This window comes from Girardinichthys multiradiatus, chromosome 7 (genome assembly GCF_021462225.1).
Source record: "Girardinichthys multiradiatus isolate DD_20200921_A chromosome 7, DD_fGirMul_XY1, whole genome shotgun sequence".
In the NCBI taxonomy this organism is placed as follows: Eukaryota; Metazoa; Chordata; class Actinopteri; order Cyprinodontiformes; family Goodeidae; genus Girardinichthys; species Girardinichthys multiradiatus.
The window spans coordinates 40,104,649-40,119,868 of NC_061800.1; the positions used below are offsets into that span (position 1 = coordinate 40,104,649).

Here is a 15,220-nt window from a genome sequence, read left to right on the forward strand (position 1 = left end):
GCAAGTTTACGTTTATTATGCACATCCATTGGGTCAGCTGGTTAAACAGCTAACCTAATCTTCACTGTTATTTTGATGTTCTCCTCACAGTAGCCTCTGACCTTGATGTGTGGAGGACAAGGCCAGTCAATGTAAATCCATTCACACTTGCAGAAAAAGGAAAGACAAAAGAAAGACAAGATCAGTGTCACAGGGCAGTCACAAACTTAGTTGTTAAAGGTTTGCTGCCTTTTTCTATAGTGGAGGCTCCATGGTGGAGGTAAGTAAGCTGTAAATTATATTGTTGACCAGTTAAGCCTTTATCTCTCATCTTAGGTTATGGTTTTTGAGCAAAAATAACACAGACATGTTATTGTTGATGTTATGTGTTTTCTAATGTCAATTAGGGAGATGATAAGAGCCCTTAATCCCAGATATCAGTCCCCCAGCAAAGACATGCTGTCAAATACACTGATACCAGCATGGTATGCAGTAGAGAAGGGAAATGTCAGCGATGTGGCTGTGACTGCGGATGGGTGAACCAGTGTGGCACAAGACCATTACTTGACTCTTTCAGTCCATTTTTTGAGAGAGGGTACCATGAAAGAGAAAATCCTGCATACCAGGACAATCTACACATCACAGACGGGGAATGTAATAGCCAAGGAGATAGGGGATATTCTTAATGAATTCAATATAAAGGATAAAGTTGTTGCGATCACTGTAGACCATGCAGCTAATATGGATGTAGCAATGAAAAAAATGAACATTAGAAAGTTTGCCTGTTTTGCTAATACTCTAAACATTGATGCTCAAAAGCTGTACACTATACTGGTCATCTCAAAGTGGGCAGGAACAATCCAAGCTACAGTGGTGTAGTTAAAGCGGTGCAGCTTGGCCAAACCTATCCTTAAAGAGAAGCGGCATCTTCTCGGCTGATTCTTTCATCCTGCAAGACAAAAGCTTAGTATAGTAGTCCTGATGTCTCTGAGTATACCTAATGAAAACAACTAAAAAATGACGCAACATTCTTGGTATCTTTTTGAGAGGTCACCCCATATCTTGTCCTTGATAGCCTGTGTAAAGGTAGTAGAAATCAAAGTAGACTAAACTTAGTGCAAAATTATATGGCTAAATCAATCATTGAACTATTACAGCAAATACACAACCTGTTTGTAAACCACACACACGTCTTTCTCTAGGTCTTCCAGAACATGCAGTCATTTTAGATGTGAAGAACAGGTGGAACAGCCTGTTCCTGATGGTGGAGCGATTTCTGGAGCAGTTTCCTGCTATTCAGGCAGCCTCCATGGACCCTCGGTTAAAAAAAAATCAATGGGACAGGTATTGTAGATGAGGATAGACTGTGGGATTACCTATTCTTTTATCAAAGTAAACTAATGTGCTGGGCTGTGGTCTAACTAATACAACAATGAGTATATTTTTTTTCAGACTGGAGAGACTTTCTGATGATGATTTTAGAAAAGCAGAACAGTTTGTCAGAGTTATGAAGATAACAGGTGTGTGTTTATTGTCATTACAATATGTATTCCTCTTCAAATGTAGATCTGTTTATATGACTCCCTTTATAATCTATTGAATATAGAATAAAGTTGTAATGTTCTAGGCCCAGCAGATGAAGCAGGAGCTTGAAGGGACAGCTGGTGACCATGATGACAACTCTTTTGATGAAGACTGTGGAGCTGCAGTAGCAACACTGGTAAAGTAAAAGGATACAAAGCATCATCTTTCCCCAATATTTCATTTTCCATAACAAAATTAAATTGTTGGCATCTATTCTTTTATTCTTATTTTTGTTTCCAGAAAAAACCAAAGCTCTCTGCCCTTGAGGAGCTATTTGCTGATGAGGGCATGGCAGTTGAAATAAGACAAGAGAACAGTTTTAGCACCACAGAGAAGATTCAAGAAGAGATCCAGCGGTACAGAGGTCTACCATCTACCCTAACCTCTGTGAATCCAGTGACCTGGTGGTGGAATGTGAGGGACACTATGCCAATGTTATCAAACTTGGCAACCAGGTATCTGTGTGTGCAAGCATCATCCACACCCTCAGAGCGTACATTTTCTACTGCTGCAGAAACCTTCAGCAAGGAGCGGGCTTGTTTGTCTCCTGAGAAAGCAGTCATGTTAATTTTTCTGAAGAAAAACTGCAATTTAAAAAGGTGCTCAATATGTAACAGTAAGCATTAGACACTAGACTTGTCACTTGTTTGCAACTGTTCTTTTGCACTGAAAATAATTTTTTTATGTAAGAAAAGTGCCTCAAATGGAAAAATCTGAGTTAAAACTAAAACTTAAGATTTGTACTTTAATATGTTATGTAATTTTCTTTTTGTTAGAATTGATATTATAAAACTGGTTTCGAAAAAAGTATCGTTCAGGAACCGATATCGAAGTGAAGGTATCGGTATTGGTATTGAAAGTTTTTGATTGATACCCAGTTCTAAACAAGACCCATGTAAAATTAGCCACAAAACAATTAGGAGACGCACCAAACATGTAGAAAAAGGTGCACTGGTCAGATAAGAACAAAACTTAACTTTTTACCAACAGACAAAAGGATATACACGACAGAAAACTATTGCTGCTGGAACATGGTATTCCTACATAGAAACATGGCGGTTTCAGCTTCATGGAGTGTGGATGTTTTTCTTCTGCAATAACTGAGAAGTTGGTCAAAGTTGATGGGAAGAAGGGTGGAGCTAAGTAAAGGACAATCTTGGAAGAAAACTAGTTATAGAATGCATAGGACTGGGGAAGAGGTTCGCCTTCCAGCATGTTGAGGCGTAGGAGAACTGAAAAAAAGGCAAACCACACTTTTTAGATTTTATTTGTAAACAATTTTCATAATAACATGTTTCCTTTAAATTTCATCATTTTGTCATACTTTATGTTGATCTTTAACACAAAAGTCCAACAAAAGATACAGAAAATTGTTGACTTCAGGTTCAATGCGATATAATACATTTGCAAGGCTCTGTAAATGTCACTAAGTGGATATATTGTAGAAAAGAAATTGTTGGATGGGTGCAAAAACTTGTTATCACTCATGTAAAAACTTTGTGTTGCAAGGCACCTGCAGTATGCCTTCCTCCCTGTGTGTGTGAATTATTGTTATCTCTGTGAGAACCAGCCTCCTTTCTGTCTCACACACATACACAGTCTGAACTGTCTGTTGAATTGTGTATATAAATAAAGAGATAGGGTGTCAAAACTTTGTAGTTGCACTGCAAAGTGGTCTACCCTTGCTGCAAGTAACTCTGACTGTATCGTTCTTGCCTCTGAGTTGACTAAACAATACCTAACATTATTTGGTCCTTCGTAGCCAAATTAATTCAATAACCTTATTTCTCTTTGCTTTAACAGTGACTCTGGGATCCGTGGGGGAATCCTGACGTCGAGCGAAGCACCGCTGCACAACCTCCATTAGCCGGAGTGGCTGAAAGTCCCGGTGTGTGTGAATTCACACCTGGCCAGTGGGTTATCGCCTTCCTCGGCACGGGGTGACTCTCACAGGGTCCAGAGAGTCACCAAGAAGTCAACTCCGAGGTGAGACAGTTTTAAAAAACAGTTCATAAGAAAAGTACTTAACAGTCGTTGGTAGTGCGTCGCCGGTAAGGACGCTGCATTGGGATGGTTTTATTCCACCGTGAAAGGAATAGTGACAAATTAAGGTAGGGCCCCGCCAAGAAGGGGGCCAAATAAAACGACTAAGGGTTATTCCCCTGCGAGGGAATAGAATAAGCGCTATAAAAGTAAAAAGAACGGAGTAAATTGAGCTCATAAAATAACACCAACTTAACTTAGAAAAAATTACAAGGTACCTGAAACTAACTGTGTGACTGTGTTGTGTGTATATGGAGGACTGAGCATTTTAATAGAATCTTAGTAGGATTCTGCTAGTCCTGTGTTTTCTTTTGCCCAGATTAAAACTACGTACTGGTGACTTTGGAGATTAAGGTCGGATTTAATTCCAGAAAATTAGCACCGCTGCGAATTAGTCGCAGTAGAAGGCCGTGTTAATGTCCTCTCCTTAAAGTCTCATGCCAGTGACCTTTTATCTGGGACATTCATACTACAATTAAACTAACATAAAACATAAAGGGGGAAAAACAAAGTAAACAGAAAAATAATTTGGAGGGAGATGTAAAATTTATGGAGAATTATGTGGAAGGAGCAGGCATGATCTGCCATAGGTGGGATAAAAAACATGGGTTTTTGGGCAAATTAGAAACAAAGGCTGTCTTAAAATTACAAGGGGATCTAAAATTAGAAATAATGAAAACTAAAAAGAGACAAAAGACAGAACAAAGGAAGGTTGAATATAAACTGTCAGAAAAATGGTTGGAACAGAGCAAGCTGAGAGACATACAGAGGCAGGATAAGAGGGAGAAGCGAAAATAAAAGTTAACAGCCGCAGTTATGGTGCGGCAAGAGGAGGAAACTACAGCTGCCTTCAGACAGAAAAGGCGGCAGCCTCCAGGAGCGCAGCCGCCTGCTACACAGGCAGTGGTACAGCGTGAGGAGGAGGAAGAAGGTGCAGCCGCAGCACCTCCTCAAACCCCCGACAAAAAGCCAGATAAATCAAGCAACCCTTTTAAAACAGAAGAACAGAGCTCCTGGTCTCCTAATTTCTGGGGGAGCACAAACTAGGAGTAAAAAAAAAATTAAAACCACTACTGACCCCGGCTTATACCCAAATGAAGCCTTAAAGGCTCACGAACAGAAATTTCATCCATCTGAAAAAAACAAAATAGAGGAAGACACATTTCCTCTTGTAGAAGTGGCCAATCCAAACATAGGTAACGCTGATAATCCACAGCCGCCAACCATTCTAGTATATAGGCCATGGACGCAGGAAGACAGAACTGCTGCTTTAAAAGGTATCCCAAACATACAGGAAGGTGTACCGGAATTTTTAGCAGCTATCACAGAACTCAGAGGAAGTTTCCATCTTAATGGCAGAGAAATGCACCAGTGTCTTTCTCAGCTCTTCGGCCATTGCTGGTGTAGAATAGCGGAGATTTCACTGGAAATGATGCCCAGGGAAATTCAATGGCGCACAATTCAGCGGATTATGATTATGATATGACCGAATCAGAACAGAATACACACAGACAGCAGATTACGGCAAAATCTCACAATGTAAACAGAAAGATGAGGAAGACCCACAAGATTTTTTGGATAGAATGAGACGTGTTTTCAGAGCAAACTCTGCTATACCATACAATGAGGTAGAAGGCGGGGCATATCAACAGCAGCTGAAGAGAGCGTTTTTGCAAAGATTAAAACCTGAGCTCAGACGGTACATAGATAAACATCGGGTACACCAGAATACAGGCACTGTCACCCAGGCGTTGGAATATGCAGACCATGCACACAAAACGCAACAACACAGGAAAACAGACACATTCACAATGCAAGATGGTTTAATAACATTGCAACAAGTGTCAGCACACTCGTCAAGGGGGAGGGGAAGATTTAGAGGCGGGGGGAGCAGAGGAGGGGGAGATTTCAAAAACACACAAAGCATTGTGTGTCGGAGGTGTGGCAAAACAGGGCATTACGCAAGAGGATGCAAAATAAACTTACAAAGCTCCAGAGCAAGAGATGAGAACTGTTGGCTTTGCAACAAGCAAGGACATTTTGCAAGAGATTGTCAGGAGAAACCGGTATACAACCCCAACTCCAACCAAAATTGACAATTACAGCCTCAGCCCTCTGCAGGGGAAGAAGATGACTCTGATATGGAGGAAGTTGACATACAAGCAGCCTTAGAATTGATAGTGTTAAGCAAATCACAAGATTTACCCTACAAGAGCATAATAATAAATGAAAAAGTGTACAACTGCTTGTGTGACATGGGGGCATGTAGGACAGTATTAACTGAACCCCCACCTGGAGTAAAATATTCTAACACTGCAGTACATGTTAGATCTGCAGCCGGTACATCAGAGGTCCATTATCTAAGCACACCGGTGATCATAAAAGAGGCTGAAACAGGATCCACATGCCAGGCTCCCGTTCTAATTAGTCAGAAATGTCCAGTAAATCTGCTAGGGAGAGACATTATGCAGAAGTTACGCATAAACATCGTGTCTACAGAAACAGGCATGAAAGTTGAGGAGGGAGCCCTAGTTGTACACGGGTCCTCACAACCACACTATTACTGGTCTCTAGATCTAGGACCATCCCCAACAGCTAGAGAGCTGCTAAGAAAAACAAGAGAAAAACAAATTTTTCAACAAACTCAGTACATGCCAGACACTGAACTCCATGTGACTATGAGATACAAAAACACTGCAGGGCCAGATTATCAATATGATACTGTTTTTCATAGAGAGAATAATCAAACCGTTACCATACAGCATCTGTATGTTGACCCCAAAACAGGGAAATCCTCTGCCTCAGTCCTACTGTCGGAAAAACAACTACAACTGTTTAAAGACCACACCCCTCATCTATCACTGACTAAACCTGTAGGGGGTCAATGGAAGAATTCAGAACATTTTCTACAAAGAGTTGAGAGAGGGAGATATGAGGCATCAACAGACTCTGACTGGAAAATAGATCATAATACAGGGATCTGGAGACTCACTCTAGGGTGGGTGATCAAAGTACATCCAAAAACGCATATGGATGAAGCTGACTGAAAGCTACAGTGTCTGGCTGAAGAAAAACAAAATCTAAAACACTCTGCCTTGAAAGCTGTCCCACCTGAACTGTGGTCCCAATCATCAACTGATGTAGGACTAATAAAGGTTAAATTAATATCTGAAAAAAGGCCATTAGTCCGTCAATACCCCTTAAAGCCAGAAGCCGAGGAAGGTATTAAGCCAGTAATACAGGACATGTTAAAACCAGGAATATTAAGAGAAGCCCCTGAAGCTACGTGTAACACACCTATTTTTCCAGTGCAGAAAGCCAGCACAGGAAAGTGGAGAATGGTTCAAGATCTCCGACAAATAAATGATATTGCACAGCATGCAGCTCCAGATGTTTCAAATCCGCACACATTGCTGCATTCACTGACCCCAGATAAAAAGTATTTCTCAGTAATAGATCTTAGTAATGCTTTCTTCACAGTACCACTGCATGAAGAATCACAGCATTTGTTTGGTTTTCAGTTTAAAGGAAAGAAATACACCTATACTAGGCTTCCACAAGGTTTCAGTGAAAGCCCACATGTATATACACAAGCATTAAGGTACTCAATGAGCACCTGCATAATACCAGAACACAGTCAAGTTCTGCTATATGTGGATGACATTTTAGTAGCATCAGACACAGAAAAACAATGTGAAGAGGCCACAATTACTGTGTTAAAGCACCTACACCAAACAGGCCACAAGGCTTCAAGAGACAAGCTGCAGTTTTGTAAAAATGAAGTGGTTTATTTAGGGCACACACTGTCACAGAATGGACGCTCCCTGCTGAATAACAGATAAACAGCCATACAGGAAGCCCCAAAACCAATAACAAAGCAGCAAATGATGTCCTTTTCAGGACTTTGTAATTTCTGCAGAGAGTGGCTGCCCGACTATGCAGCCATAGTGCAACCATTACAATCTATGATTTATGGAACAAACATGACATTAAGGGACAAAATTATTTGGACAGAAGAGGGGGAAAAAGCATTTATTAACTTAAAGAACTTACTGCAAACCACAGTTACATTAGCCTTACCAGACTACAGCCAACCATTCACGCTGTGCGTGGACTCATGTCAGGGCTATATGAAAGCTGTACTGACACAACCCTTTGGGTCTAAAGATAGACCCCTAGCCTTTTACTCAAAGAAACTCGACGGGGTGGCCGGGGTTTTTCTGCGTGTTTGCAAGCATGCTCTGCTGCCGCTGAAGCAGTGAAGCAAACAGCTGAAATAGTTCTATGCCACCCGCTGACGTTAAAAGTTCCCCATTCTGTTTCATTTGTTTTACTACAGACCTCACTTCCCTTTTTGACACATGCAAGACATATTGCATTAACTTCTCTACTACTCTCACAACCAAATATCACCTTGCAAAGATGTGGCCCGTTAAATCCAAGTACCTTAATACCTACCGCAGAGGACGGACAGCCACATTCATGTAAAGCAAAAGTAGAAGAGGACACCAAACCCAGACAGGACATTTCACAAACGCCACTGCCTAACTCACAAACTGTATGTAGATGGGTCCGCATCAAAAGATAAATATGGGAAAAATAGAGTTGGTTACGCAGTGACAACCATTGACAGCGTAATAGAAGCTAAATCCTTGCCCAAAACATGCTCAGCCCAGACTGCAGAGTTGTATGCTGTAGTGAGAGCATGTGAACTACATGAGGGACAGATACTTACTATATACACAGACAGCCAATACGTTTTTGGATCAGTACATCACCATGCTAAAATCTGGCAGAATATAGGTTTTAAAACATCAGGAACAGAGTTAACACATTTTAATCTTTTGAAAAGATTATTATCAGCAATACAGCTACCTGGTAAAATAGCACTCTGTAAATGTAAGGCTCACCAAACAGATTCTAGCACGGAAACAAAGGGGAATACTTTTGCTGACATAACTGCAAAGAAAGCTGCAACAGAACCCCTAACACTAAAAATGACTGACCTGCTATTTATAGACATGTCAGTACTGAAAGATGCGCAACAGACAGCACCCAGTACTGAAATAAAGGCCTGGCTGAAAAGAGGAGCTGAGAAAAAAGATGATATATACCACATAGAAAACAAACCCGTTTTACCAACAAATCTATATAAAACGGCGGCGGTGGTGACTCATGGCAAATGCCACGTGTCACAGAGAAATATGTCACATCCGGTGAAACATAAATTCTACGCTTTAAATTTTTCTGACTATGCAAAGAATTTTTGTAGATCATGTATTATCTGCTGCAAACATAATCCACAAGGGAACATGAGACCCAAAAGAGGCCAGTTCCCAGCAGCAATCCATCCCTTTCACACAATACACATGGATTTCATAGAGTTATCATGGTCAGGGGGAAAGAAATATTGTTTAGAGGTTATAGATGCATTTTCAAAGTGGGTTGAGATGTACCCTGCGAAACACTGTGATGCGCTCACGGTGGCAAAAGGTTTAGTGACACATTTCTTCCCTACATATGGTATCCCACAAATCATAAGATCAGATAATGGGACTCATTTTGTAAATAATGTAATAGAACTGTGCTCTAAAGCAACAGGGTTTCAGTTAAAAAATCATAGTTCTTACCACCCACAATCTGCTGGGCTGGTTGAACGAACAAATGGGACAATAAAAAACAGACTGAGAAAAACAGTTGAGGAGACAGGCAGACCGTGGCCAGACTGTCTGTCTCTGGTCAAACTATGGATGAGAATAACTCCAAATCAATCTGGCCTCACTCCATTTGAAATAGTACATGGCAGACCGTTTCCTCTGCCTTCTTATATGAATGACATAGAGAAAGCACAACAGGAAACTTCATTAGCTGAGTGGATGAATAAAATGTTGCAGACAAAAGAAGCACAAATGTCCAGTGGTCTGCCGATAACCTCTGCTCCTATCCCACAGAATGACCTGAGGCCTGGAGACCTGGTCCTGATTAAGACACTCCGCAGGAAGGATTGGAGCACCCCCTGCTAGAAAGGGCCGTTTCAAGTGCTCCTGAAAACGCCCACAGCTCTGAAAATAGCAGAGAGGCCTTCCTGGATCCATAAAAGCCACTGTAAGCCAGTTTTGCCGTTACAGGAGCCAAACCAACCGACAGGGTAAGCAGAAGGAAGTCCGGGTTCAAAGGAGTTGGAGGACCCATATGGCCCAGCGTCTCAAACCGGTGAAGAAAACAGTTGATCTGCGCCCAATTATAAAATGGCTCTCTGTAACATGTGGACAGGACTGATAAGCCTGAGCTTAATTCTGGTAGCAGGACTCTTTCTCTATCTAAAGCAGGATCCACAGGAGGTGATACCGAACCAGAAGAGATGGACATCAGACGGGACCCATCTCAGACCACTGACGGAAGGACATGACACACACCCATTTCTGCAAAATTACTGGTATCTTTATGTGTATGACACAGCTAAAACTCAAAATAAAACTGATTGTTATGTGTGTTCTATAATGCCCGTGCATTCCCAAGGCCCCACCATATATGTCAAAGCTATGAACCTCACCGAGACAAGTTGCGCCATATCAATGGGCCTGATAGGATATACAAATAAAAAGTTATTTCTTATGCCAGACCAATCTTTCAGTAACCAGAGATTAAATTATAGTTGTGACACAAAAAACTGCACTTGCGACAGAAAACAATGGCAACCTCTCAACATTACAGGGAAATCAGAACCATTCAAAGCATATGTAACAGACCCCGGAAACCATCAACACTGCATAAGACAAAATATTACAGGGAATCATACTCATTTTGTAGGGAATACTACGAAATGTAACTACTTCTACACTTACAGGAATAATCCCGGAAACGGCACATACTGGATAGAAGGGGTGGCATGGTTATGTGTAATAACGCTTATTATGTACTTCCACCCAGCTGGTATGGTGTATGTGCCCCAGTTTTCACATCAGATCACAATGTGGTACTTAGTAAGCAGACTATAGTTATACCACATAGGAGATCAAAAAGGGAAATAGATGTTAAACCACATGACCCCATTTGGGGAACTAATGTCCCAGATGAATTTAAACTTTGGTCTAAAGATGATAAAACATTATTATCTCTCTTACCCTGGTTAGGTGTGGGCAAATTAATGCTGCGCGTGGAAACTTTAAGTTATCGATTTGGATTGTTTCTAAATAACTCCATAATAGTAGAAGAGGGTCAAAACACAGAAATGAGCGCTATGCGAGCCATGATAATTCAGAACCACATGGCTTTGGATATTCTAACGGCATCAACGGGGGGCGTTTGTGTTCTATTGAATTACACCTGTTGCACATATATCCCAGATAATATACACTCTGCAAACATAACGGGAGCATTAAACAACCTACGGAATCTGCAAAATGTCATGGCACATACCCACCCAGATCCTAACACTTCTTGGTTAGATTGGATGCTCACAGGGGGATGGATAAATCTGTTTAAGGTTCTCTTAGTTGCAGTAATAGCATGCATGGGCCTTCTGTGTCTCCTGTCAATATGTATTATCCCATGTTGCAAATGCATGGTACAAAGAATAGTAACTCAGTCAGTCACAGTGGCATATGCAACACTGAACCAGGTAGAAATGCACGAAAATGAAGGGGACGATTATGATGACATGTTGTAAATAAATCACATCGAAAGCCTGAGTGCACTCATACATTGTATTTCATAAAATGACCTTACAGCAGAAAATCGAAAGAAGTTATTGCTTAAGTGAAATGAGAAAAAGTACAATGATGACATAAACAGGGCAGATTTTTAAATTCCTTTATTATGTTTCACTGTTTTCATTAAGTATTATTCTTTTATTTTTATGATTTCAAGTATCATTCTTTTATTTTTATGATTTCAAGTATTAATCAACATTTAACTTTTAATGGTTGCTGAGAGCAGCGGGACCGTATGAGTATTTCCCACAAAATATAATCTGTTTACCATCTGTGGGTTTCTGCTCATACAGTATTTTTCTTATTTGTTTTTATATTAAATGTTTTTACTTGTGATAAAAGGAGGGACTGTTGGATGGGTGCGAAAACTTGTTATCACTCATGTAAAAACTTTGTGTTGCAAGGCACCTGCACTATGCCTTCCTCCCTGTGTGTGTGAATTATTGTTATCTCCGTGAGAACCAGCCTCCTTTCTGTCTCACACACATACACCCTGTCTGAACTGTCTGTTGAATTGTGTATATAAATAAAGAGATAGGGTGTCAAAACTTTGTAGTTGCACTGCAAAGTGGGCTACCCTTGCTGCAAGTAACTCTGACTGTATCGTTCTTGCCTCTGAGTTGACTAAACAATACCTAACAGAAATGCTTAGTTTCCATGCAGCTCCTGGTTTTTCTGTAAAATATCAGCTTATGGTGCGAGAGATTAAATTAAAAGCTGTAAATACTGCACGGTTTTAAACAGAAATACCTAAAAAATAATAGTTTTAATTTTTTTATTTTACAACAAACCACAGAATCATTGTTTATAGCTATGTCACACTATTGCTTATCAGCTTTTCATTTTAATGGTGCTGCAGTGATGCCATGACAAAATGCTCACACGTTAACTTCTGCACATTTAACAATGTAGCAAACAAGATTTGATCACCATGTAAAACACACATCACTGCTGCAGAATCACCACAACTGCAGATTTAACATGGCAGCAATGATGCTATAACAACATTACTTGATCTTATGCTGTGCTATCCATGGTTCACTCACCTGGGGGAGGCTGGGTTCTTGACACTGAAACTCAGAGCATCCCCTACTTTCTGACTAATTTGGCTAATTATTATCATACCACTTGGGGCACTGTAGGAGCTCCAGGAGCACTCAAGGAGATCTAGCATTTAAAATTTAATTCTCATATGGCCAGTGGAGTTAATGTGAAAATTTTAATTAAAATAAGACTATGACATCATGTGAAAGTAATATACATGGTCAAGACACAACAGAACACTGATTTCCATATCACTGATCACAGACTTGACTTGGACTCCTGGTCTAAGACATGAGTTTTAGTTATTAGTTACAGTTTTTATCTCATGTAATGAAGAGCGAAAGGAAGTCTGTATGTGAGCTACAGACTGCAGCTGCTGCGCATGTTTTACTGTGAAAGAATGCGTTAAACATTAGGTCAGTATCGTTGGTGGATTATGGGCTCATAAGAATCTGTTCATGTTAGTTGTAGTTTCATAATATTGATGACATGAATGTCTCTCCAGATAAACACTGTATTAAATCATTCTGGATCATTTCAGAACCAAAACAAACTTACCTCCGACATTCTCTCGCTGTTAAGCTAGCATCAACATTATAACGACACTTCGGTCCAAAAATATCAAAATAAAAGCACTTTTGTTTTGTTCATTCAGAACTTTAACAATCATTTTTTGACTTACTACACTTTGGCTAGTTCATTATGTTGTAATTGATGCCTTTAATTTGTAACATCTTTACTATTTAGGACTGACAACAAATGTTTTAAATGTGGATTTAGAAAATGGTCTCTCAAAATTATTAAAAATTCTCCAGCTAAGAAAGAGGAAAAGGAAACCCTACAAACCCTGTTAAATATTAAAAGATTGAATGCTAATAATTAGATATTCATGTAATAATTTAAGCCTAGGGACAAATAGTAAAGGTTTGGAATCCTAACCTAGAGCAAAGCAGGTTTAGATGTGTGGATTTAATGAAAAATTTTTTATTTCAGTTGTTCGAGGCTTGACTCTTATTTTAAGGTAAGGTAAGGTAAATTTATTTATATAGCGCTTCTCAGCAACGAGACACTCAAAGTGCTGTACATACAATTACAATACAATCACAAAGCAAATAAACACAGATACAGACACAGAAAAACAAATCAAATGATAAAATCAAACAACAGAGGTCATTTAAAAAAATAAAATAAAATAAAGAGAATAGAATGATGGACAAGAAAATGAAAGGGAAATTGGACTGAAAACGCAACCAATCATGCCTAGATGGCACAGTCAAAGGCCACTCTAAACAAATAAGTTTTTAATCTTGATTTAAAGCAACTTAGGCTTTCGGCGCTTTTACAGTTTTCTGGCAGTTTATTCCAGATTAGTGGAGCATAAGAACAAAAAGCTGCTTCTCCATGTTTGGTTCTGGTTCTGGGTATGCAGAGTAGATTTGAGCCAGAAGACCTGAGAGGTCTGGGTGGTTGATCCACTGACAACAAGTCTATAATGTATTTTGGTGCTAAGCCATTCAGTGATTTATAGACTAACAGAAGTATTTTAAACTCTATTCTCTGAGCTACAGGGAGCCGGTGACTTTAGAACCGGGGTGATGTGCTCCACTTTCTTAGTTCTAGTGAGGACGCGAGCAGCAGCATTCTGGATCAACTGCAGCTGTCTGACCGACTTTTTAGGCACACCTGTGAAGACACCGTTGCAGTAATCAATTCTACTAAAGATGAATTAATTAATTAGTTTTTCAAGATCCTGCTGAGACATTAGTCCTTTAATCCTGGAGATGTTCTTTAGGTTATAGAAGGCCGACCTTGTTACTGTCTTTATGTTCCTCTGAAGGTTCAGGTCTGAGTCCATCACTACACCCAGGTTTCGAGCCTGACTGGTGGTTTCTAGCTGTATTAACTGAAGCTGTGTGCTAACTTTTAACCGCTCTTCCTTTGGTCCAAAGATTATTACTTCAGTTTTGTTTTGATTCAGTTGAAGAAACTTTTGGCACATCCATGCATTGATTTCTTCTAAGCATTTACCCAGCGCTTGAATGGGTTCATAGTCACCTGGTGACATTGTAACGTATAGCTGCGTGTCGTCTGCATAATTACGATAACTTACATTGTTGTTTATTAAAATCTGAGTTAGGGGGTTTTACTTGAGACTTGACTTGGACTTGGAAAAAAAAGGCATTTGAATGTCTGTCAAAAGCGACACACATACGTCAAAGATCTGACAGGACTTTATAATCCACTAAATGACCTTCATTAGATCCATGTAACACGTGTTTTTCTAAACAAAAGTTAACATGGCAAGACAGGAAAGAATGCAAGAGCATATTACTTTTATTACTTTTTTGAAGGGATAATTGAGCTTTTTTCAGTCAATTAATACTCAACTTTAATCTATTTTGACTAACATTTTTTAAAAAGATAGTCTAGTTTAGGAGATATCATGATATTAAGTATATATATTAAATCATCTAATTGTGTAATCGCCATATTTTTGGAAATTTCAAATATTTTATTTAGTTAAAAAGTCCATTCATTTCTAATTTTCATTTCAAAGATTCTTTTTTTTTGTTTTTATATCTTTCTCTTTATTTCTTTTTCGTTAAAACAAGGGAACATTTAGGTATGTAAATCTTAAGACTATATATTGGGTTACACAAATTAGGCCCTACAGAAAAGTGAATGTTCCTTTTACAACAGTGAAATTGATTTTTTGCTCCTATGCAAATAATTTTCACTGGTTAAAGCAAAGATACAAATTTATGATAATGCATATGAAATTACAGTACAGTCATACAAGTGCTTCGACTTTAAGTAGATTAGGTAATAAATGACCAGCTTGTTCCAGCAGTCATTCA

At 39.4% G+C, this 15,220-nt stretch overlaps 1 protein-coding gene across 1 annotated transcript; it reads left to right on the forward strand.

Moving 5' to 3' along the window:
- The first annotated feature begins 250 nt into the window (after positions 1–250).
- On the forward strand, positions 251–2,190 carry LOC124870876 (E3 SUMO-protein ligase ZBED1-like). Its single transcript, XM_047369699.1, has 3 exons — positions 251–259; positions 1,607–1,699; positions 1,804–2,190. Exons 1-3 carry the CDS (start codon positions 251–253, stop codon positions 2,188–2,190), a joined length of 489 nt encoding a protein of 162 aa, XP_047225655.1.
- The last annotated feature ends 13,030 nt before the right edge of the window (positions 2,191–15,220 follow it).